At 38.5% G+C, this 27,260-nt stretch overlaps 1 protein-coding gene and 1 non-coding gene across 5 annotated transcripts in view; one reads left to right on the top strand and one right to left on the bottom strand.

The window, feature by feature from the left end:
• The window catches only part of LOC101996620 (ATP-binding cassette sub-family G member 3-like), a 161,782-nt gene extending 140,591 nt beyond the window's left edge, over positions 1 to 21,191 (top strand). For all 4 annotated transcript variants that reach the window (XM_026785007.1, XM_013350918.1, XM_005359627.2 and 1 more), the window contains 6 exons: positions 1,205 to 1,294; positions 2,745 to 2,869; positions 6,301 to 6,455; positions 18,192 to 18,281; positions 19,079 to 19,164; positions 20,984 to 21,191. In XM_026785007.1, coding sequence (XP_026640808.1) covers positions 1,205 to 1,294; positions 2,745 to 2,869; positions 6,301 to 6,455; positions 18,192 to 18,281; positions 19,079 to 19,164; positions 20,984 to 21,137 — 700 coding nt within the window. In that variant the 3' untranslated portion in view covers positions 21,138 to 21,191. The remainder of the gene's footprint in view (positions 1 to 1,204; positions 1,295 to 2,744; positions 2,870 to 6,300; positions 6,456 to 18,191; positions 18,282 to 19,078; positions 19,165 to 20,983) is intronic.
• Trnak-cuu lies at positions 4,011 to 4,083 on the bottom strand. Its single transcript has one exon. It is a non-coding gene; the product is annotated as a tRNA-Lys (tRNA).
• Positions 21,192 to 27,260: the final 6,069 nt, after the last annotated feature.

The following is a 27,260-nucleotide window of genomic DNA, read 5'->3' as shown; positions in this document are numbered from 1 at the left end:
CTTCTCCTTCTTCGTCTTCGTCTTCTTCCTTCTTCTTCTTTCATCTTCCTCCAAAGAATAAAGAGCCTGCATCAGTCAGTTCATTCTACCTCTCAGATCCCATTCCCAAGCCAATTTTGGCTTCTCATAGAAGATCTGTTCTGAAACCCAAGGGAGTGCTGAGGCTGGTACTCAATAGCTCCCGATAAGTCTTCATTCCTCTGCCTTCCAAGTTCCAGGAACTCTGGAGGTCTGGTTTCCTGCTCTTCTCGGAGTCTTACCTCTTCTCAAGATGTCTTTTTTCATTTTCAGTATTTCACTTTAATGTGGCCTTTGGAACACCAATTTGTTGATGGAGACTGTTCACTCATTTACCAGTCTCCCAGACCCAAAATAATCACTCAGAAACTATATTAATTACAACACTGCTTCGCCAATAGCTCTAGTGTACTCCTAGCCAGATACTACATGATAAACTAACCCATTTCTATTATTTTATATTTTATCAAAAGGTCATGTCCCTACCAGCAAGGTTCTGGAATCTGTCTCCTTTGGGCAGTTGCATGGTGTCTCACTGACTCTGCCTTATTTCTCCCAGCATTCAGTTTAGTTTTCCCACCTAGCTCTGTCCTGCTCTATCATAGGCCCAAGCAGCTTCTTTATTCACTAACCAATAAAGCAACACATATACAGAATGGAATCCCACATCAAGGATCATTACATTAAGTGTCATTATCCAATTGTTGGATTTTAGAGGACCCACTTCAGTTAAAATATACCACTGTGGAGACAGAGAGGAAAATAGCTCATGGGACTCATACATCCTGACCTGTTTAACCAGAATAGTTCTACATTTTCCTTCTATGTTTTAAATATTTTATTTTTATGTGTATGAATGTTTGTCTGCATGGATGTATATGCATCGTGTTTGTACCCTGAGACCTATTGAAAGCAGAAGAGGGCATCCTATCTGCTGGAAATGAGTGACAGAGGACTGTGATCCATCATGTGGGTGCTGGCAACTAAACCTGGGTCCTTTGCAAGAGCAAAAAGCACTCTTTAATGCTGAGACATCTCTCCAGTATTGCTTCTTTGTCATCATCTTTTTTTTTAAAAAAAGAAAAATCTATGTGATTTTATGTAATCTATAGAACAAACTCTTTTGCAAAGAAACTATCCTAATGTGAATTTGCTGTTTGATTTTGCCCACATTCTCTCCCTGCAGAGCTGCCTTGCTCTTCTTGCTCACAAGCTTTGAATGTATCACAGGCATGACTACAGGGGAGCTCTTTGTGATTGACAGTGATCGCTTTATGTGAGTAACCCTTGCTACAGAAGCAGGCATCAATGACTGGTGATCAAGTTGACTACATTCATTATTGGACTTAGAGTGTTATCTCATGAAATATTAGTATTGTTCCTTTTTTCTTTTTTGTTTAATTGAAAAGTAAACAAATTATGAAAACTTGTCTTCATCAATGTACTGTCACTAAATGTTTTGAAGTATGTAAAGAGATTATTAATATTAATGAAAAATGGATGGGAAATCAAGAGCATAGGGGCCTGCTATTCAGTAAATGTGTCAAATTTGGGGTGTGGTCTTCAGATCTTAGTGCTGGATACAACACATTAGTAGGGCACTGAAAATCACAGGAAATTCATAAAAACCCAGAGAAGGATGTCAGCGGTTTCATAAAACTTAAATGAAGTGGGTTCAGCAGCACATTGGAGCTGGAGAGGGAGGGCTGAACAAGAATCAGAGTCCTCCTCTTGATGGAGGGCTGGAAAGAACCAGACAACAGCTGAGTAGAAATGAGCTGTTTTATCTCCTGTGTTTTTCAAACATGCAAGAAATTTTTTTTCCTGGTGGCCTATGCTCAGAATTAACTGTTCTTAAAGATGGCCAAGATTTGCCTCCAAGTACTTGCCAAGGTGAGGAGTTAACAGAGAGAAACTGAGGGTCTTGCCCAGTTGGAAGAGTACTTACTGTGCACATGAAACCCTGTGTTAGAGTCACAGTACCAGAAAACCCTGAGAATGGCTGTATTTTTGTAATGCCAGCACCCGGGACTAGGGAGGAGGCAGAAGGCTAGTCATTGTTGCCTATAGATCCAGTCTAAGGACAGCCTGTACTAATGGTCTATTCTCAAAAAGAAAAAAAAATATTAGAGATACAATGAAGACATTGGGATGTGAAAAACTTGTAATTTAGAATGGCTTAGAGGAAGATAGCAGGAATAGAAGATTAGATTTGGTACTGGTAAGAATTCATGGTTATAAAGTGAGATTATTGAAGGAATACATCTGCCCCAAGTGAGAACAGCAGAAGAGAAGGATGTGGTGTCCTGGAGCTGCACTGTGACCTCAGAGTGACAGTGTCAACTTCTTCATAAGAACTGGAAGGAGAGCAGTCTCTAGGACCACTTTCTGAGGTGAAATACAAATAAGCTGCTTCTCAGGGAGCCAGCCTCATAGGCGCAGAGACTCTGGGAAGAGTTGGCATGTCAGGTTATTTTCCTGGAGGGCTGTTGTGGACAAAAGAGGGGAGAGTTCTCTGACGGGGAGAATCATACTGAGAATGTCATGAGGATGATGACCTGGAGATGCTGGTCCCTAAAATGGGGACATTTGTGGAAGTCACCCTAGAGCATAGAGGACAGTGTCCTGTTAGGCTCCTTGTGGTAGCAGAAGTCAGTGTAGCCAGCATCTCATGTGTGCCTTCTGGACTTATCTAAGGATGTATAATGTGATCTTTGTCTCTGTAGACATGAGCACATCAGTGGATACTACAGAGTGTCTTCATATTTCCTTGGAAAATTGCTGGCTGAGCTGGTACCCAGGAGGTTATTCCCAAGTATTATATTTACTGTTATAGTATTCAGCATAGCAGGTAAGTGACAAAGCAGGAGAATGCATCTTTACTTTTGGGGGAATGTGTTTTAGTTTGCACAGCTGTGGCAAGTCTCAAGTAGAAGAACATAAGTAGAAAAGCTCATCTCACTGTGTGCCATCAAAACAGGAGTTTGTCATGAAGAAATTCTTCAAGACTTGTTCACAAAATACTAAAAAAGTCATTCATGAAACTGTGCTTTTACTAAGAGATTTAGTGTAGTGTAATAGTGTAATTACTTAATAAGTATCTTACACATTTTAGACAGTGCTATGCTAAGTGAGCAAAATCGTTAGAGACATCCTTCCATATATATTGAAATATATTTTTCCTTTATTTGTGTGTTTGCCTCTCTCTCTCTCTCTCTCTCTCTCTCTCTCTCTCTCTCTCTCTCTGTGTGTGTGTGTGTGTGTGTGTGTGCGCACGTGAGCCCTAAGTGCAGTGCCTGGGGAGGCCCAAAGAGGACACCAGATCTCTTTTAACTGGAGTTCCATGAGAATATTAGCCACAGTGTAGGAGCTGGGAACAGAATCCAGGGCCTTTGCAATAATATGAATGCTTTTAATCAATGAGCTATTTCTCTAGCTTAGCTGTATATTTTTCTGTATATGTGTTTCTGTTTAATTATCCCTATATGTATATAAAATATAGAAAAGTAAATAATATGTCATACATATGTGATGGAGGAAGATCATTGGTTAATTAAATAAAGAAGCTGCTTGCCCTGATAGGTTAGAACATAGGTGGGTGGAGTAAACAGAACAGAACTCTGGGAGGAAGAGGAAGTGAGCTCAGAGACTCGACAGCTCTCCTCTCAGGGGCAGACGCCTCAGAGAGACACGATGCTCCACTCTTGCGGGCAGAGGCGAGAGCTCTGCTCTCTGAGGCACACGCGATGAAGCTCTGACCCAGGATGGACGTAGGCTAGAATCTCCCTGGTAAGCCACCTTGTGGGCTACAGCAGATTATTAGAGATGGGCTAGTCCAAGTGCGAGAGTTAGCCTAGAAGAGGCTAGATAGAAATGGCCAAGTAGTGATTAAATGAATACAGTGTCTGTGTAATTATTTTGGGGCATAAGCTAGCCTTGCAGGCAGCGGGGTGCTGGGAAGGCAGCCCCGCCGCTCATATTACTACAAATGGTGCCCAACGTGGGGCTCAAACCCACGACCCTGAGATTAAGAGTCTCATGCTCTACCAACTGAGCTAGCCGGGCAGGCGGCCTGGGTGCTGGGAATGCAGCCCCGCTGCTCATACTACTACACATATGTATGCGTGTAAAAGTTCTTAAACATATACAGTGTGTTATGCTACCTAATCTTTCAAAGAAAGAGGCTACTGAATTTGAGGTTTGCTGAAATTATATATATAATAAATATACATTTATTTGAAATATGTGCACAGATTCATTTGTTTGTTATGGTTAAGCTTCACCCTAGACTAATTGTTAAGAATTTCCATACTTTTCACATACACATACACACACACACACATGCACACATATACACATACATAAATGCACACACAGCATACACAGACACACGTAAACACAGACTGACATACACAGACACACACAATCACATATGTTCATACACTCAAATACACACTCTCTCACACACGCACTCTCTCTCACACTTTCAAATATAAGCTCTGATAAAGTTTATACTTTATTTTATAGGAGACTATCATTCAGAGCCAGTCATTTAGCCCACGGGATGGTTGTGGAAAATGTGCTTGTCTTGCAAGCCGGAGAACCTGAATTTGATCATCAGAATTCACAGTGGAAGAGAGAATCACTCCAGAAAAATGTCCTTCAACTCCACATGCACACGATAGCACACACACACCACGGCACATGCACAGCATGGCACATACACACCATGGCACATGCACACCAGGGTACATGCATAGCCATACTCACACATGTATCATGCACACCATGATAATAACAATAACTTTTGAAGCAATTAGGCAAGGAGCTCAGCTTCCCCAGGCTCTAACTTGTGTCCTTGTGACTATTATAAAAACATAGGACTATACATGTCTCATCGCATTAGCTCCATAAAGATCAGCTTGTGAAACTCATTGCCTTCTTCCATAGCAGTTGCATGGTGATTTCCTAGGAAAACTAAAGTTGAAGACACCCCCTTGTCCTCTAGATATTAAAACCACTGAAAGGTTGTTTCATCCTTATCTTAGACAGCTTGCAGTATATCAAGAAGGGAAGTCAGGGTAGGAACTCAGGGCAGGAACCTGGAGGCAGGGCGTGAAGCAGAGGCCATGGAGGAGTGCTGCTTACTGGCTTGCTCCTGATGTCTTTTTCAGCTTTATTTCTTTTTTTTTTATTTTATTGAGAAAAGGAAAAAAAACAAGTTTCCACCTCCTCCCAGCCTCCCATTTCCCTCCCCCTCCTCCCACCCTTCCCCCCTCCTCCCACCCTTCTCCCCCTCCCCCCACTCCTCTCCCCCTCCCTCTCCAGTCCAATGGGCAGTCAGGGTTCCCTGCCCTGTGGTAAGTCCTAGGTCCTCCCCCCTCCGTCTATATTTAGGAAGGTGAACATCCAAACTGGCTAGGCTCCCTCAAAGCCAGCACATGTTCACCTTCAGCTTTATTTCTTATAGAACTCAGGACTACCTGCCCAGGGATGGCACCATCCACAGTTGTCTAACCTCCTACATAAATCATTCATCAAGAAAATTCCCCCACAGGCTTGCCTTAGTCCAGTTTAATGAAAATACTTTTTTAGTTGAGGTTCCCTCTTTCCATATGGCCCTAGCTTGTGGTAAATTTACAAAACCTAACTGGCACATTTTTTTTAAACTAAAACAATTATAGTAAATCCAGGGAAATGAGGACAAGAATTTTTTCTATTGGTAATTCTCCTGTAAGAGAAGGAAGCATAATTTTAGCCAGTTGTATTGCCTGGAGCCATACATATCAGGATCTCATAAATTGCTCATATTATGTACAAAGGATCCCATAAATTGCTCATAATTATACATAGAGGAGAATAGACTTTTATATGGAAAGGTGTTTTGTGACAACTACAAATATAAAGACATATGATGGGGCTGTAGAGATGGCTCATCTGACAGTCCCCAAATTTGATTCCCAGCACATCATCAGGCAGCTTTATCTGCCTGTAACCACAGCTCTTGGAGATCCAGTGCCTCCAAAGGCAGCTGCACACATATGGCATACATTCCCACAGACACATATTATCATACACATGAATTAAAATAGAATAAATTAAAAAAAATTAAGACAACTTTGCATAGTCACATGGAAGGAAACAATTAAATTAGAGGCAGATTAGTAGGGTGGCTCTAAAATTGTTATTAGTCTCTTTGGTAATTGAAGTATTATTTGAAAACTGTACAATATCCTGGACTTTAAGTAGCTGGACTAACCCCACTTTTTTTTTCTTTCTAAGGAATAAAAACAGATGTGAAGGGTTTCTTCACTATGATATTTACTGTCATGATGCTGGCTTATTCTGCCAGTTCTCTGCCACTGTCTATAGGAGCAGGAGAGAATGCAGCAGCTATACCAACACAATTTATAACCATATATTTTGTGTTCACTATGGTGAGTGTAAATTATTTTTTCTAAGAAGAAAATATTCCTTGTGTTGCTCCTTGCACATGTAACTTGCTTGACACATTAGGACTTGGAACATGAGGCTTTATACTAAACCTTATTATAGTTTGTAGGAGAGACTAGCTGCCTTTCCTTCTAGGCTTTGTGTCTGCTGTTCTGACGTCAGTCCTATGATGTGGTTGGCATGGCCTTTCTGGTGAGCTCTTATCAGACATTTCTTGGGATCATATTACAAAACCATAATAAATTATAACATCAAGAAAGTGGTGTGATTGACTGATCCCCCACAACATGAGAGACTGCTGTCTTCCTTTCATGCCAGTGTGAGAAACTTGCCTGCTGTATTAACCTCAGAATAGATTTTGTTTATTCAGTAGTCTCTAGTGGAAAAACAGAGGTCCTGGTCAATGTAATAGTTCAGCACTAGGAGTCCATGTCAGGGCTCAGTTGTGTTCTGAAAAGTGATAGAAATAGTGGAAGATTCCAGACTATTAAGTACTAATAAGTCTTCAGGATTAACACACTTCTGAACACTGTAACTGGTTACCCAGTCTTAGTCTTTCATGCCCAAGAATTACACACTTAACATAAATGAATCAACTGATTAATGGAACTGGATCCCACATTTTCTCAAAAAGCCTATCAAGTAAATAGAATGATTGATGTAGTATGTTAATATTCATGTCCTTTCTGCTAGTGTAAGAGCATAGTGTAGCTTGACAATGGCAGATTCATGCTATTGAGAAAGTGCTAACTTTTGTTTTTATTCCTATTTATATGACCATCCAGTATTGCAAACCTAAATATGTTATTAATAATTTTTTGTTTGAGGGATTCTTAAATGCACATAAAGTGTTTTGATGAAGTCCATGCCATTTTCTCTCTTCCAAATTCTTCCCTGTGGTATTTTGAATGAGAAATGTCCCCTAAGGCTCAGGGACTTGAATTCTTGTTTCACAGTGGGTGGTGTTGTTGGAAAGGTTCTGGATCCATTAGGAGGTAGAGACTTGATGGGAAAGTCTACCTCTGGGCAGAGCGAGGTATTTTGGGTATTCAGTCTCGTTCCCCTTCCTCTTCCCTCTCTGCTTTGCACTCTCCATTTTCTTGCCTGCTGCCCGCTGCCCACTGCCATGCCTCCCTGCTATGCCTCCTCTTACCACTCTGTGTAGGCTCTAAGGGGACACATCCTTAAAGAAAACTGTTTCTCTCCTACTAGCAGACACCAACTGACAATAGCTCTTTAGGTAGGGGTAGGACTTCATGGCCACCTCTCTCCTCCGTGCAGGGATTTTTGTACAGGTGATGCTCATGTTGTCACAACTACTCTGCATTCAAATGTATGACTGTCCTGTTGTGACAGGAAAACAATGTCTTGTTGTAGTTGTCCACTGCCTCTGGCTCTTACAATGTCTCTAGCCTCTCTATCATCATGATCCTTGATCCTTGGGAGGAGGGTGTGATATCCAGATGTCCCATTCAGGCCTGGATCCTGTGTAGTCTTCTTTTCTCTGTTTGTTGAACCATGGAGAGTCTGTGTTAATCACTGTCTCTCACAAAAGGAAGTTTCTCTGATGAAAGTCTGAGACACACTATTTTATGAGTATTACAACTCATAAATGCCATGGTATTAAAAGGCAGTTTAATACCATGTCAATCTATGGCTGTCACAACTCATGAGAAGTCATTTTAATATCATATCCAATTTAAAGAATAACAGTAGATTCTCTCTTGGGACTTAGGACTTCACTAGCCAAGGTGTCAGACATGATTTTCTATCAAGACATGACCATAAATACAATCAGAAAATGAGTGGTTGGGCACTTCCATTGTAGTAGTCTATTTAATGTGCTTCATGTATTTCTTTCACTCTAAAAAAAGAAAAGCAGAGTACATCCCAGTTTGATGGTTAATATCCTTGAATGAATGTGCAACTCCAACCCCAGACTCAGAATCCTCTCCCCCATATTTCAGAACTTCTAGCTTACTGCCCATAATTACAGCACCCAATCATGATGTAAGTCACTCCATACAGCAGGCAAAGAGAAATCGATAGAATGTTCTGCCCCATCATATTCAGGACTTGACTCAGAGTCCTCTGCCAAGCCTGCTGGATTGTGCTGTGCACTAGTTTCTGTAAAGGAAGCCTTGGTATTCTAGTTCATAGACCTAAAATCCTCTTCCATTATTGGGCACTCTTGTTGGGGTATGGTGATGGTATTTTTACCTCTGTGATTGCCAGGGAACTGGACCCTTACGATTTGAGGCTGTAGGCAAGCATAACACTAGAGGAACAGTTGATCTCTGGGAGATTGGCTCTGCTGCCATCCCAGAGTAAGAACCCCAAAGCACAGCAGAAACAACAAGGTCCACAACAATTTCCAGGAGCTCTGCCCATTGTTGGTTCTGGTCCTTCTTCCCAGAGTGTAGAAGAGAAACCAAATCACCTTCAGAGTCCAGAACTGCCTGAGCATTGTGATGGAAGATTTTAAAAAATGAAATGCAGTTCTACAGTGACTCCAGTGCATTGGGTAGAAGGTTAAAGATGATTGAATGTGTCCATATGAATAAGTTGGACAAAGTCTGTGTGACTCCTCCCATCTCCCATTCTAAAGTGTGAATATATATTTAATTTGGAGAATATGAGTTGCAAACAGAATAAGTTTATCCAAGAAAATATATGGCTAGAAATTTCAAAAGGAGTGCATGGGATATTCCCATGTTTAACTGTCTCCTGGAAGTTTTCCTACGTTCTGTGATATACATCGGCTTTTGTTTGGGAGTACTGAATGACCTCCAATTATGACTAGAACCATGACCCTGACTCCACCATGAGGAGAAACCATCTGAGCCTTGGACCACCTAGCACCTGGAAGAGTGATCAACAGAGACACTCTCCCAACTCTACTAACTGAAGGAAAAGGTGGGTAGACAACAAGGAAAGGGTATACTCAACAACACAAAGAGCAACATGGCACCTCCCAAAACTAGTGGCTCTAAAACAGCAAGACTTGAACACCCCAACACAGATGAAGCAGAAGAAAATGACCTAAAAATAACTTTAGGAAAATGATTGAGGCCCTTATGAAGGAAATAAAAAACCGTACTTAATACCTAGTCACAAATCCAGCCCTACACAAAGTACTAGAAAAAAAACTCCAACCCAAGTAATTAGCTACATCCACAAAACCACAATCAATAATCTCACAGCAACAATACCAAAGAAGGGAAAAACACACACAATAACATTATCAAGAACAAAGGCTAAAATAATAGAAACTAGCAATCATTGGTAATTAATATCCCTTAATGTAAGTGGACTCAACACAGCTATAAAAGGACACAGGCTAACAGCTTGGATACAAAAACAGAATCCATCCTTCTGCTGCATAGAAGAAACACACCTCAACCTCAAGGAAAGTTATCGCCTTGGGAAAAAATTTTTCAATCAAATGGACCAAAGAAACAAGCTGTTGTAGCTATCATAATTTCTAACAAAATAGATTTCAAACTAAAATCAATAAAAAGAGACAAATGACATTTCATGTTTGTCACAGAAAAAAATCAAGAGGAAAATCTCAATTCTGAATGCCTATGCCCCAAATACAAGGAGAACCTCATTTGTAAAAGAAACATTGCTAAAGAATAAATCACACATTAAGCCCCACACACTAATAGAGGGAGACTTCTATACCCCACTTTCACAACTGGACAAGTCTGCCAGGCAGAAAATTAACAGAGAAATAAGGGAACTAACAGATAATATGACTCAAATGGACTTAATAGACAACTATAGAACATTTCATCTAAACATAAAAGAATATACCTTCTTCTCAGCACCTCATGGAACCTTCTTAAAGATTGACCACATACTCAGTAACAAAACAAACCTCAATAGGTACAAAAAATTGGAATAACCACATGTATCTTATTGGATCACCATGACTTAAGATAAGAATTCTACCATAATACTAATTCCACTAAGCCTGTAAATACATGGAAATTAAGCAATGCTCACCTGAATCATCAATGGGTCAAGAAGAAATAAAGGAAGAAATAAAAGACATCCTAATTCAATAAAAATGACCACACAACATTTCAAAATTTATGGGACACAATGAAATCAGTGTTAAGAGGAAAGTTCATAGCACTAAATAAAGAAATTAAAAATTTTTATAAATTTCTAGAGCAAAAAGAAGAAAACTCACCCAGGAGGACTACATGGCAGGAAATAATCAAATTGAGAGCTGAGATAAAAAAAAGAAACAAAGAAAACTATACAAAGAATCAATGAGACCAAAAAAGTTGATTTTTTGAGAAAATCAACAAAATAGACAAACCTGTATCCAAAATAACCAAATGGCTAAGAAAGAATAAATAACAAAATCAGAAATGAAATTGGGGTAATAAGAACAGACATGGAGGAAATCCAGAAAATCATTAGGTTATACTTCAAAAACCTGCAATCCACAAAATTGAAAATTTTTAAAAATTGGACAATTTTCTGGATAAATATCATTGACCAAAAATTAAATCAAGACCAGTTAAATGAATTAAATAGACCAATAGTAACTAAGGAAATAGAAACAGTCATCAAAAGTATCCCAAGCAAAACAAGTCCAGATGGTTTCAGTGCAGAATTCTACAAGATTTTCAAAAAAGAACCAATACCAATACTGCTCAAATTGTTCCACACAATAGAAACAGAAGGAACATTGCTAAACTGTGTATGAGGCTACTGTTACCCTGATACCCAAATAACACAAAGACTCTATTAGAAAGAGAATTACAGACAAATCTTACTCAAGATCACTGATGCAAAAATAATAAAATGCTGGCAAACTGAATCCAAGAACACATCAGAAAAATTATCCACCATGACCAAGTTAGGCTTCATCCCAGAGATTCAGGAATGACTCAACATATGAAAATATATCAATGTAATATACCACATAAACAAACTGAAAGAAAAAAAAAACCCTGGGATTGCTGCGGCCATGGGAAAGGGTAGAAGGAGATAGTGGTGGAAAAGAGGGGAGCAGAAAAAATGTATAGCTCAATGAAAACAGTAAAAATATAGACTGGGGAGAGAAAACAGCTAAGGGTAAGAGAGAGGATATGATTCAACTACTACATGCATGCATAAAAATATCAGAATAAGTGAGAGTGGTGGCTAAAGTATGAACTGTACTTATCATGACATGGATGCTGAAGTGCATATGTTTGAAGTAAGCCTAGAATATGTTGTGAGCAGTTGTCTGAAAGAGGGGGAAAGGAGAAAAGGAAGGAAGAAAGAAAGAAAGGGCCAAAAGGAGGTTAGAAGGTAGGGAGTAGGAGAGAGGGTAAAGGAAAGCAATTTCACAATGATGCCTATTATTCATTATAATTAATGTACACTAATAAAAAGAGAAGAAAAATAATAAATCCTTAAAATTGTGACTCAATTTGCCATCTTTAAATGGTTACTGATCAAAGTCAGTTCTTGAATTCCCAGCTATCGTGTGAACTTCACTGACTGCCAGGTCTTAAAATGAAGTCCCTGATTAAAATACACACTCAGACCTTCATCTACTGTCAGACAGAAGGCTACAGAGCCCTTTAGCAATATTCCATCAGTAACTGTAGGAGGAGGGCCTGCTTGTTTGTCCTGGCCACCTGGCTAGCTTAGCCCAGAAATAACCACAAAGAAATTATATTCATTATAACACTGCTTGGCCCATTAGCTCTAGCTTCTTATTGGCTAAGTCTTACACCTTAATTTAACCCATTTCTATTAATCTGTATATCACCATGTGGCAATGAATTACACGCAAAGCATGTCTATCTCGAGAGGCAGATCCATGGCATCTCTTCTACTCTATTTTCTTTTTCCCAGCATTCAGTTTTGTCTTCCCTGCCTACCTAAGTTCTGCCCTATCTACAGGCCCAAAGCAGTTTCTTTATTAACCAATGAAAGCAACACAAAGACAGAAGGACCTTCTACACCAATCAACAAGCTATAGAAGACAATAAAGAAGTTTCTACCTCCTATTTCTTTCATTGGAATAAGAAAATGCAAATTCTTGATTATTAAAATGAATGATTAATCAATAAACCTTCATTCTATGGATATAGCTCCTCATACATTTGCTGATATGATTAATACATTTTAAAATATAGGCAGCAATAAAACAAAAGGTCAAATTCTAGCAACATTGTTATAGCCTCTAGCATGATTCAAATGTGAAAAATAATGCCTCTTTTTTTCTGTCACTGATAAGCTTCTTACTGAGATAATTTACCTGGCCAGCCAATTTCAACAGTAAAACTAGCATGTTATTGCTATTGATATTAAAAGATTCCTAAATCTTTTAAATAAAAGATTGATATATAAAAGATTTCTCTTTACTCTTATTTTGTATCCTAATGATAAAGAAATAGTTGACTTTCAACATATACTCTCAATAGTAAAACACCCATGTCCCTTGGAAATTGTTAAAAGTAAGATTTTTAAAAATGGTTATAAGAATGTAAATGTAAGGCTGAGTATGGTAGAGCATGTCCTTAATCCCCATATTCAGGAGACAGAGGCAGGCAGAGCTCTGTGAGTTTACAGCCAGTCTGGTCCACATAGTAGTGAGTTCCAGGACAGTCAGGGCTACATAGAAAAACCATCTCTCAAAAACAAAAAAATGAAAATATGGAGAAGGAAGTAGGAGGTAATGATAGATTTTTAATAAATATTTACATATGAAGATTAAGTTGTCTAGATATTTTCAGAATTGAAAGAAAAGCTAGAAAATTTATCCAAATTGCAAAGGTACAGGTAGGTTATTTTAGAAATGTAAAAGATACAACTTAGAGATGATATACATGATATGGCAACTTCTGAGTCAAAGGTCAATACACCAATGTCAAATCCCTATTTAAATCAATAGAGTTGTGAAGTGATGTGAGATTTTCCTCTTTATGATGTGATTACAATTGGTTAATGAATAAGAAAGCTGTGTTGGCCTGTAATAGAGTAAAGGACAGAGCTAGGTGAGGAAAACTAAAGTGAATGGGAGAAAGGAGGTGGAGTCAGAGGGAAGCCATGGAGCCTCCACCCGAGACAGACAGTGAGAACTTTACCCAGTAAGTCACAGCTTTGTGGAGATACACAGATTAATAGAAATGGGTTAAATTAATAGGTAAGAGTTAGCCAATAAGAAGCTAGAACTAATGGGCCAAGCAGTAATTTAATTAATATAGTTTCTGTGTGATTATTTCAGATCTAAGCAGCTAGGAGCCAACAAGTAGCCCCTCCTCCAACAATGAAGTATTGACCAACTCATGATCACAGTCGTAAACATTGGCTTCTAAAACTTTACACAACCAATTTCAATTATCACATATACAAAACAAAAATATATGTAATCAAGAAAGTTAATTGTGTTTCTGCTTACATTGTTAAACTTAATCCTTGGAAAAACAAAACCAAGATTTATTTAAAATTGTTTGGATTCCTTTGTCTGAGCTTTATCTAAATGGCACACAGCTATAATTACAGGGCTGGTAGAGTTCTCCTGTGTGTTATAACAGAGCTTGAAAACCTACAGAGAAGAGGATATGGATGTTCAGAGTGGCCAGGAAGGATTTTGACCCCTGCCTTCCTAGGTCAGACAGGATAGAGGACAATGAGAATCCTCTGGTAAATCTCTGTCTTCTTGATCAGAGAGGGGATCATGTCGGATCAAGAAAGCAAATTCTGACCAGTCTATATTTTACAAGAAATCCATGGGGACTCAGGGTATCGTAATGGAAAACAGAAGTTATAATTGTGTGGGATTTGTGCTGGTCAGTTTTTTGTCAACTTGATATAAGTCTTGGTCATAAGAAAGACAGAACCTCTTCAGGAGTTGATGGCACATGTCCAGGGTCAGCATGGTCTATAGGACAGCCAGGACTGCAGAGAGAAACCTTGTTTCAAACAAAACAAAACAAATAACCTTTTTAAAGAAAAGATTCCTTCAGATTCACTTGTAGACAAGTCTAGGGAGATTTTTTTTAAATTTAATAATTTTTTAAAAATATTAATGATTGGTGGGGGGGGTCCCCATCCCTCTGTGGGCAGTACCACACTGGGGAGGTCATCCTGGGTTGTAAAGAAAACAGTCTGTAGAAGCCATGGGTAACAAGCCATTAAGCAGCATTCCCCGCTGGCCTCTGTTTCAGTTCCTGTTTCCAGGTTCCTCCCTTAAGTTTCCATCTTGGCTTCTCTAAAGGATAGACTGTGGTCATGATGGGAAAGCCAAATAAACCTTTTCTTCCCCATACTTTAGGTCATGAAGTCTTTATCAGAACAGTAATAACCAAACTTAGCTAGAGTCTACACGCGAGTGTGCCAATGAGGAATATTTGCTAATGATGTGTTATTTGACATAAGAGAAAAAGGGATAAGGATATTATTAAAAACACACATGGGAGAGCTGAACTCATACCCTTTGAAGGAATCCAGATGAATTTCCACAAATACCAAACAAACAAACAAGCAAAAACAAAACAAAACAGAACACTTAAATATGCACTGGTAGGAATTCACCAACTCCTCAAATGGAGAGACATGAACATTATAATTCTCCTATCCTGGGGAATCCATAGGATAAAGTCAGTTTCTCATCAATGATGTCGAGGATCTCTTCTCCACTTCTCCACTTTGCTTTCAATTAGGTTACAAAGTTTTCACCCAGACTCCTCTGCTAAAATTTCTAGCCCATGGTTTTCTCCTTGGGAACCAAATACTGCTAAAAGACCAGAAAACAATTTGAAAAGGACCTGAAAGCCCCCCTTGCTTTTATTAACTGAATGAACAATTTAGAAGGTTAAAAAGGTGGGTCACATTCTGCTCAAATGAAAGGCTAATGACATCATCACCCAGGGGGAAATGGATAGTCTTAGTACAAGGAAAATGTTTAAAATTAACATTCAAATATCTTGTTTATTGTAGTAATACGAGCGGCGGGCTGCTTCCCGCCACTCCGGCCGCCTCCGGCTAGCTCTACCCGAAATAATTACACGGACACTGTATTCTTTTAATCACTGCTTGGCCCATTCTCTTCTAGGCTAACTCTCGCACCTGGACTAGCCCATTTCTAATCATCTGTGTGTAGCACCCCAAGGTGTGCTTACCGGGAAGATTCTAGCCTACGTCCATCCTGGGTTGGAGCTTCATCGCGTGTGCCTCAGAGAGCAGAGCTCTCGCCTCTGCCCGCAAGAGTTGAGCATCGTGTCTCTCTCTGAGGCGTCTGCCCCCGAGAGGAGAGCTGTCGAGTCTCTGACCTCACTTCCTCTTCCTCCCACCTACGTTCTAACCTATCAGGGCAAGCAGCTTCTTTATTTAATCAACCAATGACCTTCCTCCATCAGTTTATTATTTACATCATGACAATAAAAACTTGTTAATGTAACAAAAACAGCTTTTCTAACAGTTTATTTTGATGAGTGTCTAGTCTTAACCTTACCTAGGAAACAAAATATACTTATAAACAAACAAAAACCAGAAACCTTTCTCTGATGAACAAGTACATGCACCCCAAATTATCCATCATCTTTGGATCGTCTGGGCAGCCTTTAAAGTTAATTCCCAAAAGGACCCTGTGAATCCCTCATAACCTAAAGGACATGGAATTGATAGAGATCACTCTGCTTTTACCTTTGCTACATGTGCTTATAAAACTGACATAGAGACTGAATACTTGGGTAAACTGTACAGCGCATGTGCCCAAGGAGTAACAACTACACCTGTGCAGCAGGACATCCCCAGGCTCAAGGATCCTCTTCTTTTGAGTAGGTCCCTGGTCCTACCCAAGCAAATGACATGTGGTCCTCTTTATGAGATGAGGATAAATGGGGTGGTCAAGTTTGCCAGAATCTGTTGTTCTTGTTCTCAGATGTACAGGCAGGCCCAGTGAAAGCCTCTTAACAACAGGTAGGATGCATTATTACTCACACAACAGGGGAACGGATTCTGTCACCAATGGTTTGTGGGTGATACTTTTGACAGGTGTATTGTTGATGTTGAGGATTGTTTCCCCAACCTGGTTCTTTTTATTGCCATGTTTAATTTAGTATTTTTTTTTAAATTTCTGTGAATTGTGTTGAAATTTTGATGGGGATTACATTGAATCTGTTGATTGTTTTTGGTAGGATGGACATTTTCATAATTCTTATCCTTATGAATCTATAATCATGGGAGATCTGTTTATCTTGTATTTTTTTAGTGACTTAAAATTTTGTTGCACAAATATTTCATTTGGTTAGATTTATTCCAAGATTCCCCTTTCTTTTTCTGAGGTAATTGTGAAAGAGACTGTTTCCCTCATTTCTTTCCCATTATGTTTGTAATTTGTGCTTTGGAAAACTCCTGAATTTTAATGTTTGTCATGGGGTTTTATCACAGCCACAAAAAAGGAACTGTGGTATGGGAGGTCCTTCTGTCTATGTGTTTCTTTTATTGGTTAATCAATAAAGAAACTCTCTTGGCCTGTGATAGGGCAAAAGAACAGATCTAGGTGGGGCAAAGTAAAGTGAATGCTAGGAGAAAGGAGGGTGAAGTCACAGAGAAAACATGAAGCCTCCGCTGGTGACAAATGTGCTGAAACTTTGTTGGTAGGCCACGACCAGATTACTAGAAATGGGTTAAATTAAGAGGTAAGAGTTAGTTAATAAGAAGTTAGAGCTAATGGTTCAAGCAGTGTTTTAATTAATATAGTTTCCTTGTGATTATTTTGGGGCTAAGCTAGCCAGGCAGCCAGGAACCAACAAGCAACTTCCCTTCCCCTACAGAACTGAGACATCTGGTTATTCTATTAAATTTCCATATGGGACAACAACCTATGAAGCTAAATGCTGTATTTTCTGTATAAGCATTTGGCCAGGTAACTCTGAATGCATGCACACACAGTCACTCTTTTGTACTTAAGACTGTATAAGGCAAGTTTATTGTGATCTTCAGGACTGTCCCTTGTTCATCCTCATTCGTCATTCATAATATCTACATAAATTAGAGATTATAAGGAATCCACAGAGGATTTTAAATATGTAAGATGGGTGTATTTAAAGTTAAATAATGTTCATAGGTTGCCTGCTGTTGGGGGAGACTGCTTGTTTGTTTCCAACCACACAGACTCCTGAAATAATCACACAGAAACTGTATTATTTAAATCACTGCTTGCACATTGCTAGCTAGCTCTTATCTTAAGTTAACCCATTAATATTATTATATATTTTACCATGAGGCTCATGTCCAACAGCAAGGTTATGTCTGGCAGCTCACGTATTTCATCTCTGGTGGCTACATGGCACCCCTTGACTCTGCTTTCTTTCTAAAAGCATTCAGTTTACTGCCCCCAGCTCATTCTGCCCTATGGTAGTCCAAACAGCTTCTTTATTCATTAACCAATAAAAGCAACATATATATAGAAGGACTTTCCACACCAGCCTACCATTTTAAAGATTATATAATATCTGTAGGAGGTGTGTCTTCTGTGGAGGCAGGGTGACAGGTCATTAAAAAGAAACAGAAAAAAAACCCACAAGGAACCTTGGCCTTGCAGAATGAGGAACTGTGTTTAGAGATAACTGTAAGAATATCTTAAAGAAATGATCTGAGAAGATATCAGAAGGATGAAGGGGTCTTGAAGAAGGAGGACCTTGTCTAGAATTCATAGTCACCGGACTGGTTCTAATTCATGCTTCTGTCCTCTGTAGTATATCACAGGTCTATCACTACATCCAGAAGACTTTCTACCTGAGATCTCATGGATTCAGCACTTTAGCATTCCTCATTATGGGTTTACAGTAAGTTGTCCTGTCTATCACTGTACTTGGGTTCTCCAACTGTAGCAACTGAAATGGTTCCCAATCAAGTCTTTCCCTAGCTGTAATCTCTATTCAGATACTACCCAGAATTTTTCTTTCATGAGAAAATAATGAGAACTTTGCTGTTGGTTTTAGCTGAAGGTTAGTCATCTGGGATTTTCTCTGGTCATATGGGACTTGACAGAAACAAAGAGTGAGAAGAATCCCAGAGTAAAGGGGAAAAGCAGATGACATAATGAAAAGCAAACAGTTGTGATTATGATCCATAAGGAAATAAGGAAAGGCTCAGGGACTAAGATATTTCATTTATATCAGGTAATTAAAAGAAGCAGAAACTATGCGATACCAGAGGCATACTGGCTTTGCCAAGCTTTCTCTATGGTAAAGTGTGTCTAAGAAGACTTTCTTCCTCCAATAATCACAACTGGTTTTGATGAAAACAAACAAAAAATATGTTACTATATATCAATGGTTTTGGTTCAGTTATGATGTTTATATGTTTATGGATTGGGAGAGAAGCAGGAGCCTGGGGACGTCTAGTTAGAGAGTCCACTTCTTAGTAGTTGAGAAACACCATCATGTCAGTCCTAAGCCTCCTGACTGTGGGGAGGGGACTGCTTTGCTAAACAAACTCAACTTGGTGGGGTTTGTTTGTTTAAAAATATTTTTGAAAATTACAGTAAAGATTGAACTTTAATTTATATCTGTATTTATTCTTTAGAAACTTATGGAAATATTAAACTATTTGCCTTTCTCTGTTTCTGTTTGTGATACAGGCTTTGCTGCACAATGATCTCCTGGGACAAAACTTCTGTCCAGAACACAAAACAGCAGAAATCAGTAGATGTCACAACTTAGTAATGTAAGCTTGAGTTCAGTGTCACATTCAGGACACAGAATGCTCCTAGACGTAGAGGGGAAACCCATCCTTTCAGGATTAACTCTGTCCTCTGCCCATTCCCTAGAGTGAGTCATGGTAACCAATGCACAGCTGGCTGTGTTTCCATCCTAGTGTTCCATGGTGTAGACAATGTGCAGAAATGGTTTTGGGGGCCCTTAAAAATGGTTTTGGTGTCTTGATTGTAGATTTGAGTTGTTTCAGACTGCTTGAGTTTGACATGGGATGCTCTAATAGTTTCCAAGGATGCATAGTTTCACCATGTATAGATTATGGTACCTGTGAACAGAGCCCAAGAACAGAGCAGCAAGGACTAGAGTGAGTAAGCTTTGCCTGCCAAATTTTATGGTATTTCCCTGGAAGACTTCAAGAAATCTAATACTGGTGCTTGTGAGTGTGTGTGTGTGTGTGTGTGTGTGTGTGTGCGCGCGCGCATATGTGCATGCACACACATGAGTACATAAAGTGTCTTATCAGAAGATTTGTCTGAAATGAAAAACACACATTTCACTATGATGAGATGGAAATGTCATTTTTGTCTAATGCCTTGAAAAATACCTTTGTTTTCTAAGATTGTTCTCATTGATTTGATTTTTATATATAAATGAGAGAAGAATATGCTGATATCTTAAATCTTTCATGAATATTCACAATAATAATGAACTATAGTAAGCCAAAATTATGTTTGAATTACTGATAAGAAAACACGTGTAAGGGGTGTCTTATTTCCCACAACTCCTTTATCCTAGTGTGGCCTGGTATCTTTCTAATACAAATTTCTTACCAGTTCCTAATTAGGAGGACTTGGATGGGTGAAGTAAAAGCAAAGAGGAAAATCCACAGTCCTCATACTCACAAACTATTGTTCTCACAACAAGAAGAAGAAATCTTCCCTTTTAGTGATTTGAGACTTGCTAAATCCTAAGACATACAAGGTAATGGAGATACATAGGTATGGAGACACCCAGGGATAGAGACAGAAAAGATTGGAGAGACGGCGGGGAAGGAGATACACAGAGATGGAGACACATAGGGATAGAGATACACAGGAAATAATTGTAGTGTATCCAGAAATTTAATCAGCAGCTGCTTTTCCAAGCCATTTCTGGGCCCCTGCTTCCTGCTCCAACTGCTACCCAAGCTCTGTCTCTAACCCTTGGTACCTGGGGATGTTCTATAGCTGAGTATCCATTGAGGTCATTGCTCTGCTAGTATAGGAAATGACAGCAATTGATTGAATCCTGTCAGAAACCCTTAGTCTCCTCTGGTCTTTGGTCTAGAATTTGATGCTGTGTTTGTTTGTTTTCTTGCATGACTGTGTGACAAGTCAGTAGAATTGCACAAATCTTTGATCTCTTAGAATGTCTGTATGTGTCACTAGGAAGCTACAGTTTTCCTCTTCAGGAGAAACAAGTCCTTCATCCGTACCTTCGCCCTTTGAAGAGAAAGTAGTATTGTAGATTTAGAAATAAATGGCATGGTGAAAATTACAAAGTTGGATCTTAGTGTGACTCTAAACTCAGCCAAGTTTAATAAGCCTACTTCCTCTAGATTGTAACAGCTAGACCTCTTTGCATGGTTTTAAAAACTGACTAAGCAACCTGATTTAAGTAGTTTAGATTGACATGATAAATAACAAAATAGTAAGAACATCATTACATATATCAATTCAATATGAAGATGCAATTTTAAATTATTCACTGACACTATGAGTATTTAAAAGTAAGTAACTGTGAATGTATGAAGAAATGTTAATATTATTTTTGTTTGTGTTTAATTACAGATGTACTGGTGAAGAATTCTTGACAATCCAGGGGATTGATCTCTCATCATGGGGATTCTGGGAGAATCATGTGGCCTTAGTTTGTATAATGATTATCCTCTTATCTATTACCTATGTACAATTATTAGCTTTTACCAAAAAAAGACATTTTTAAGTCACTCTTCCACTTTCTTTGAGTTAAACTGATATTAAAAAAACTAAAACTTTACCAGTGTGTGCTCATGTCTGAGGAACCATAGCTGGCACTTGAATTTCAGGAGTTTGGCTCACCAGAATACAAGGCACTGATGGGTGAATCTTTGATAGACAAAGCTAAGAGGGTTCCGTCTCCAGGATGACTCTTGCTACCGCTGTGCCTTTACGTGTTTGCTGTTGCCACTGTTCTCTCATGTGCAGCATGGTGTGAATGGGTGTCAAGGGAATCCCCACTACCTTCAATGTAGTGTTGTTACCTCATTCTACTAGGCAGTTTTATCTATGGATTATAATGAAGATGATTTCCTCTTAAGTTATATTGTGTAACTGAAGTAATGATTTTACAGTTATAGTGTTAGTTTAAATAGAATTTTAATGATTAAGGGTTTTTAACAAATCTGGTAAGGAATTGTGACAGAGCTTAGTTTAGTGGGAAAATTAATATAGGCAAAGATAGAATGTAGAAAATGCTATAAAATAGTCCCACACTAGATAAGAATTGATTATAATAAAGGGTTCTTTATTTAGGTGTAGATTCACAGATCACAGTCCTCTGTATGAGCTGGGAACAGGAACTGAATTCAGCATCTGAGAGAGAGAGAGAGAGAGAGAGAGAGAGAGAGAGAGAGAGAGAAAGAGAGAGAGAGAGAGAGACAGTGTACACTTTTCTAGTACCCAAGGCCTCATCCAACCTGATCCAGCATCTCAAAGGCCATTGGATGAAGGAGATTCCCCAGCAATAGAATATAGTGTTGCTGTTGTTAAAACAGGGGCTGCAGAGGAATAAAAAAATAGGATGAAGGAAGTGTAGCACAGTTATGAGTTTCTCCTGAGGAGCCCCATAGACTATTGTTTAGGTAAATGATCAAGAAAAACAATCGAGTCCCAAGAATTAATTTAAGTTCTTTTTGATATCGGGAAATATCTTCTCAGGTTTCAGTATGCACTAGAGCGAAAGCAAATCTTTAAACAGTTGATTTCATTTAACTAGAAAACAAAGAATTGGATGGATAGTTATGATGATTAGACAGTTCTGAACTATGAGAATTGAAACTAATAACCTGAAAACAACCTAAATGCACTTCGACTGAAGAATGTATAAAGAATATGTGGTACATTTACACAATGAAGTATTACATGGCAGAAAAAATAATAACATCTTGAAAGTGTCAGACAAATGGATGAGTCTAGAAAAGACTATACTGAGTGATATAGCCCAGACCCAGAAAGACAAATATAACATTTACTCATTCATAAGTGGATTTTAGACATAAAGCAAAGACAAGCAAGACTATGATTCACAGTCCCAGAAAATCTAGTCAACAAAGAGGACTCTAAGAGAAATATACATGAATCTAATCTATATGGGAAGTAGAAAAATGATAAGATCTCTTGAATAAATTGAGAACATAGGGATCATTAGAGAGAAGGTAGAAGAGGAGGTGTGAGGAAGAGAGGAGAGCAGAGAAAAATATATAGCTCAAGAAAAAAATAAAAATGATGATACAAATATAAAAAATAAACTTTTGTGTAACATATCTAAGACATTTTACTATTTGTTGTCTGATATACTGTAATTCAACAATATCTATATTTTTAAACCTTTTACAAATGCAACACTTTGAATTATAAGTAAAAAGAATTGTTGGCTCAGATTAATATTATTAAGTATTGCACATTAGTTCACTTCATTAATCATAATCATGAGAGGCAGTAAATCAAATTTTTTGACCTAGAAAAGGAGAATTTATCCTACAAAACTTACATTCCTAAGATCATTTGATCAGTTTCTTCATCTTCACATTGAGAACATAAGTTATCACTCACCAAATAATAGCCAATATATCCCTTATTGGCCATTATCTGGTCCATAGGAATTGTACTGATTCTGTTTTAAAAGCACGGTTCTGAAACATATTATAAAAAATATGTTATTCTGGGTGGTAGTGGTGGTGGCACACACATTTTAGTTTCAGCACTTAGGAGGAAGAGGCAGACAGATCTCTGTGAGTTCAAGGCCAGTCTTGTTTATAAGAGCTAGTTCCAGTACAACTAGGAATATTACGAAGAGAAACCCTGTCTCAAAAAAAAAAAAAAAGAAAAAAGAAAAAAAACAACCCCACAAAAGCAAAGAAGCCTCCCAAATAAGGTTAAAACAAAACAAAACAAAAAGCAATGAACTTGGTATGGAGGGCCATGCTTGGTGTCATCACTTGGACAGTGGGAAGACAGGAGTTCAATGTCATTGTCACCTAGAAAATATGTTTGAGGCTACCCTGGGCTACAAAAGACTCTACATAAAAACAAATAAACAAATGAAAACACAAGATTAATGTCATGACATGTGTAACATTTGGCTTTCATATGTCGGGAGCCCCATTTTGGGGTGACTTTTGCCATACTCCTATCCATGGTGTGTTCATACATTCCACAGCAGAGGTGTGAGGATTAAAAATGTTAGGTAGGAGGAACAGATAAGAAAGTGACACAGGAACGTAGGAGAGTATCAGAAGGGCCACTCAGTGCCTCTTGCCTACTGATTCTGTGTTCTGAGTACTGATTACTGACTTCTGAGTTTGCTCATGTTTATTTTTCCACTCACTTTTATACCCCAATACAAAAGGGGGGGGGGGAGGCAAAAGACTACTTTAACATGATACAAATGACAACCAGAACAGTTAATTGCTTCAATGCAGGGGAAGCCCAGCCAATCACCTAACTCCTCAGGCGGAACCATCCACGCCTACCTCGACTGAATCAGGCCTTGGCCCTGCCCGGTTTCCTGGCCCTCCCACTGCTGTTTACAGCTATACTCTAATTCATAAAGCACACAGTCTGTGCTTTAACTTCTGGTTTTGAGCATTTATTTCAGACCAGCTCTGACTTCCCCGCCACATGGACTCAGGTGCACCCAGCCACCTACTGGCAGGCAACTGTAATTACAGGTAAAAATTTCTTAATCAATCAATAAATAAATAAGGATAAATTAAAAATAAATACAGATTTGATTGAAAATGTCTGATAATATCACCGTTAAAGGCTTATACAGCCTATTTAATTACACCATGGCTGATATATTTCAGGACACATATGATATTCCAATAGGGCTCAGAATTTTTTTCATTTTTGGTTTTTTGTTACAACATGGTTAGACAATAAAAAAGATGATAAAGTCCTTACAAGACAAATCCCGGATTCTTAGGGCAGAGGTTGAATGCTTAAAAACAATTCAGACTAACAACAACCTCCTTAAGAAAGAGTTTGAAGTTCTCAAGGAAAAGAATAGATCTTTGTCTAATATGACTCTGTCAACTGAACAAAATTTAGAAAAGGTACAGTCTGATATTAAGGAAAGAATCGCTACTATGGAGGAGGAGACAGCTGATCTGGACCATAAACTTCAGTCCCTATCTGTAGGAACTGAAACATTAACTGAGAGAATTAAAACTACTGAATGTGACAATCGGATTTTGTCCAAAGGATATGACAGATTGGCTGACAGATTATCAATACAAGAAGGCACAATTCATGCCAGGAAAATTTTATCCAAAGATGAGATATTATCTATAATGAACAAAGTTCATACCTTAGAATCTTCAATTATGCTTTGGAGCATAATTCTGGACAGGAGATTCAGGCCTTGCAGAAGGCAATGGTAAACAGATTTGAAAAGATTGAGGAAATTCTAAATTCTGATGAAGAGGAGCAAATGGTAGAAAGGCAAATTTTAACTCCATCAGTGAGTAAAACTTTCTGGGATAATTCCCACAAAGCTCTTCCTAAAGCTCTACCTGCCGAAAGTGACTGGTTCCAGAAACCCTAGGGTCATCAAGGAACATACATGGGAACCCATCCGTAAGAATGATCTGAAAGAAATTAAACAGGCTGTTATAAGTTTTGGGCTGCACACCTCCTTCGTTAAAGAGATGCTAAAATCATGGTCTATAAGCAGCAAGGTCACTCCCCACAATTGGATTCAATTGGTTTCAGCCGTTCTAGAGAGCGGACCGCAATTGAATTGGAAATGCTTATTCAGGCAAGAGGCTAGACTTTTAGAAGATCAGGAAAGAGCCAAGGGAATTGAGATTTCCCTAGATCAAATTCTAGGTGAAGGGCTCTTTTCCGACCCTATGGAACAAGCCAATTATGATGAACACACCCTATCCATATGTACTACAACAGCCTTAAAGGCTTGGGACAGGGTTCAAGACCAGGATAACACCTGATCTACTAATTCATTTGAACAAAACCTTGGATGGTGATAAAGATTTAAACAGTCCCAGAGAATCAACAGCTGAAGCAGAAAAGGAACTGACAATGATTGAGGAAAAATTACAAGAGGCACATGTGGACAGGGTGAATCCAGAGCTCGATTGTGTTCTCGTCATATTACCATCAAAAATTTCTCCTACATGAATTTTATTGCAGAGAGATGATATTATCATGGAATGGATCTTTTTACCACATAAACCAAGTAAGAAACTAAAAACTTATGTGGAAAAAGTCTCTGAATTAATTATAAAAGGCAAGTTGAGACTTCGCCAACTAGCAGGCATAGACCCAGTAGAAATTATAGTGCCTTTTACTGCTGATGAACTAAAGAAATTATAGGAAGATAATGAACCATGGCAAAGAGGTTGTGCTAATTTTTTTTGGAGAAATTATTAACAACTATCCAAAAAGCAAGAGGCTTAACTTCATAAAGAGAACCTCTTGGATTCCTCCTCGAATCGTCCGTGATGCTCCAATAGCCAGAGACCACACATTTTATACTGATGCTAATAAATCAGGGAAGGCAGTTTACAAATAAGAAGACTTGAGTAAGGTGGAACAAAGTCCTTATGATTCTGTTCAGAAGGCAGAATTATATACCATTCTTATGGTGCTAAGGGATTTTAAGGAACCTCTTAATATAGTTAATGACTCACAATATACAGAAAGAGTTATCTTACATATTGAAACTGCTGAATTTATACCCGATGATACAGAACTAACCTCATTGTTTATCCAGGTACAAGATATAATCAGGAACAGGCTCTGCCCTATGTATATAACATACATCTGATGCTGTACGGGTCTGTCAGGTCCTCTAGCACAAGATAATGCAGAAATTGATCAATTGTTGATTGGTAGTGTACTGCAGGCCTTTGAATTTCATAAAAAAACATCACGTTAATAGCAAACGCTTGAAAAAAGAGTTTTCAATTACATGGCAACAAGCTAAGGAGATTGTAAAGAAATGCCCTACTTGCTCTTTCTATAATCAAACACCACTGCCTGCAAGGGCTAATCCAAAGGGCACCCAAAGGAATAAAATCTGGCAGATGGATGTGTTACACTTTGCAGAATTTGGCAAATTAAAATATGTATACCACACCATTGACTCCTATTCAGGTTTTCAATGGGCAACTGCTTTAGGCTCAGAAAAAGCTGATTCAGTAATCACTCATTTATTAGAAGTTATGGCCATCATGGGTATACCTATACAAATAAACACGGATTATGGTCCAGCTTATGTTTCTAGGAAAATGAAACTTTTTTTTGCTTATTACAATATTAAGCACGTTACAGGTATACCATACAATCCTACAGGTCAAGCAGTCATAGAAAGATCAAATCGAACTATAAAGTATATGTTAAACAAACAGAAAGGGGTAGAAAACACCCCCAGAAATAGGTTACATAATGCTTTATTAACCTTGAATGTTCTCAACGCTAATGAGAAGGGAACAACGGCTGTAGAAAGACATTGGATAATGGAAAAGTCTGCTGAACTAAATCAACCAGTTTATTTCAAGGATGTGCTGACCTCACAAAAGAAGCCAGGAGATGTGCTGCGTTGGGGAAGGAGTTTTGCTCTTGTCTCCACAGTAGAGGAAAAAATGTGAATACCATCAAAATTAATAAAGGTTCGGTTTGAGGAGGAGAATCTCCTTGGAAAAGATAAATAACAATTCATTCACAAGGATGGCGATTATACTGATGGTAAGAAATACAGATAGGTTGGGGGCAGGGTTCTTTTCTTATCTCCACAGGAAAACACTCATCTTCAAAGAATTTAAGGGACCCTGAATATTTTTTT

This window comes from Microtus ochrogaster, linkage group LG1, assembly GCF_000317375.1.
Source record: "Microtus ochrogaster isolate Prairie Vole_2 linkage group LG1, MicOch1.0, whole genome shotgun sequence".
NCBI lineage: Eukaryota > Metazoa > Chordata > Mammalia > Rodentia > Cricetidae > Microtus > Microtus ochrogaster.
Note: the sequence above shows the minus strand (reverse complement) of the source record. Positions and strands in the feature narration are given on the sequence as shown.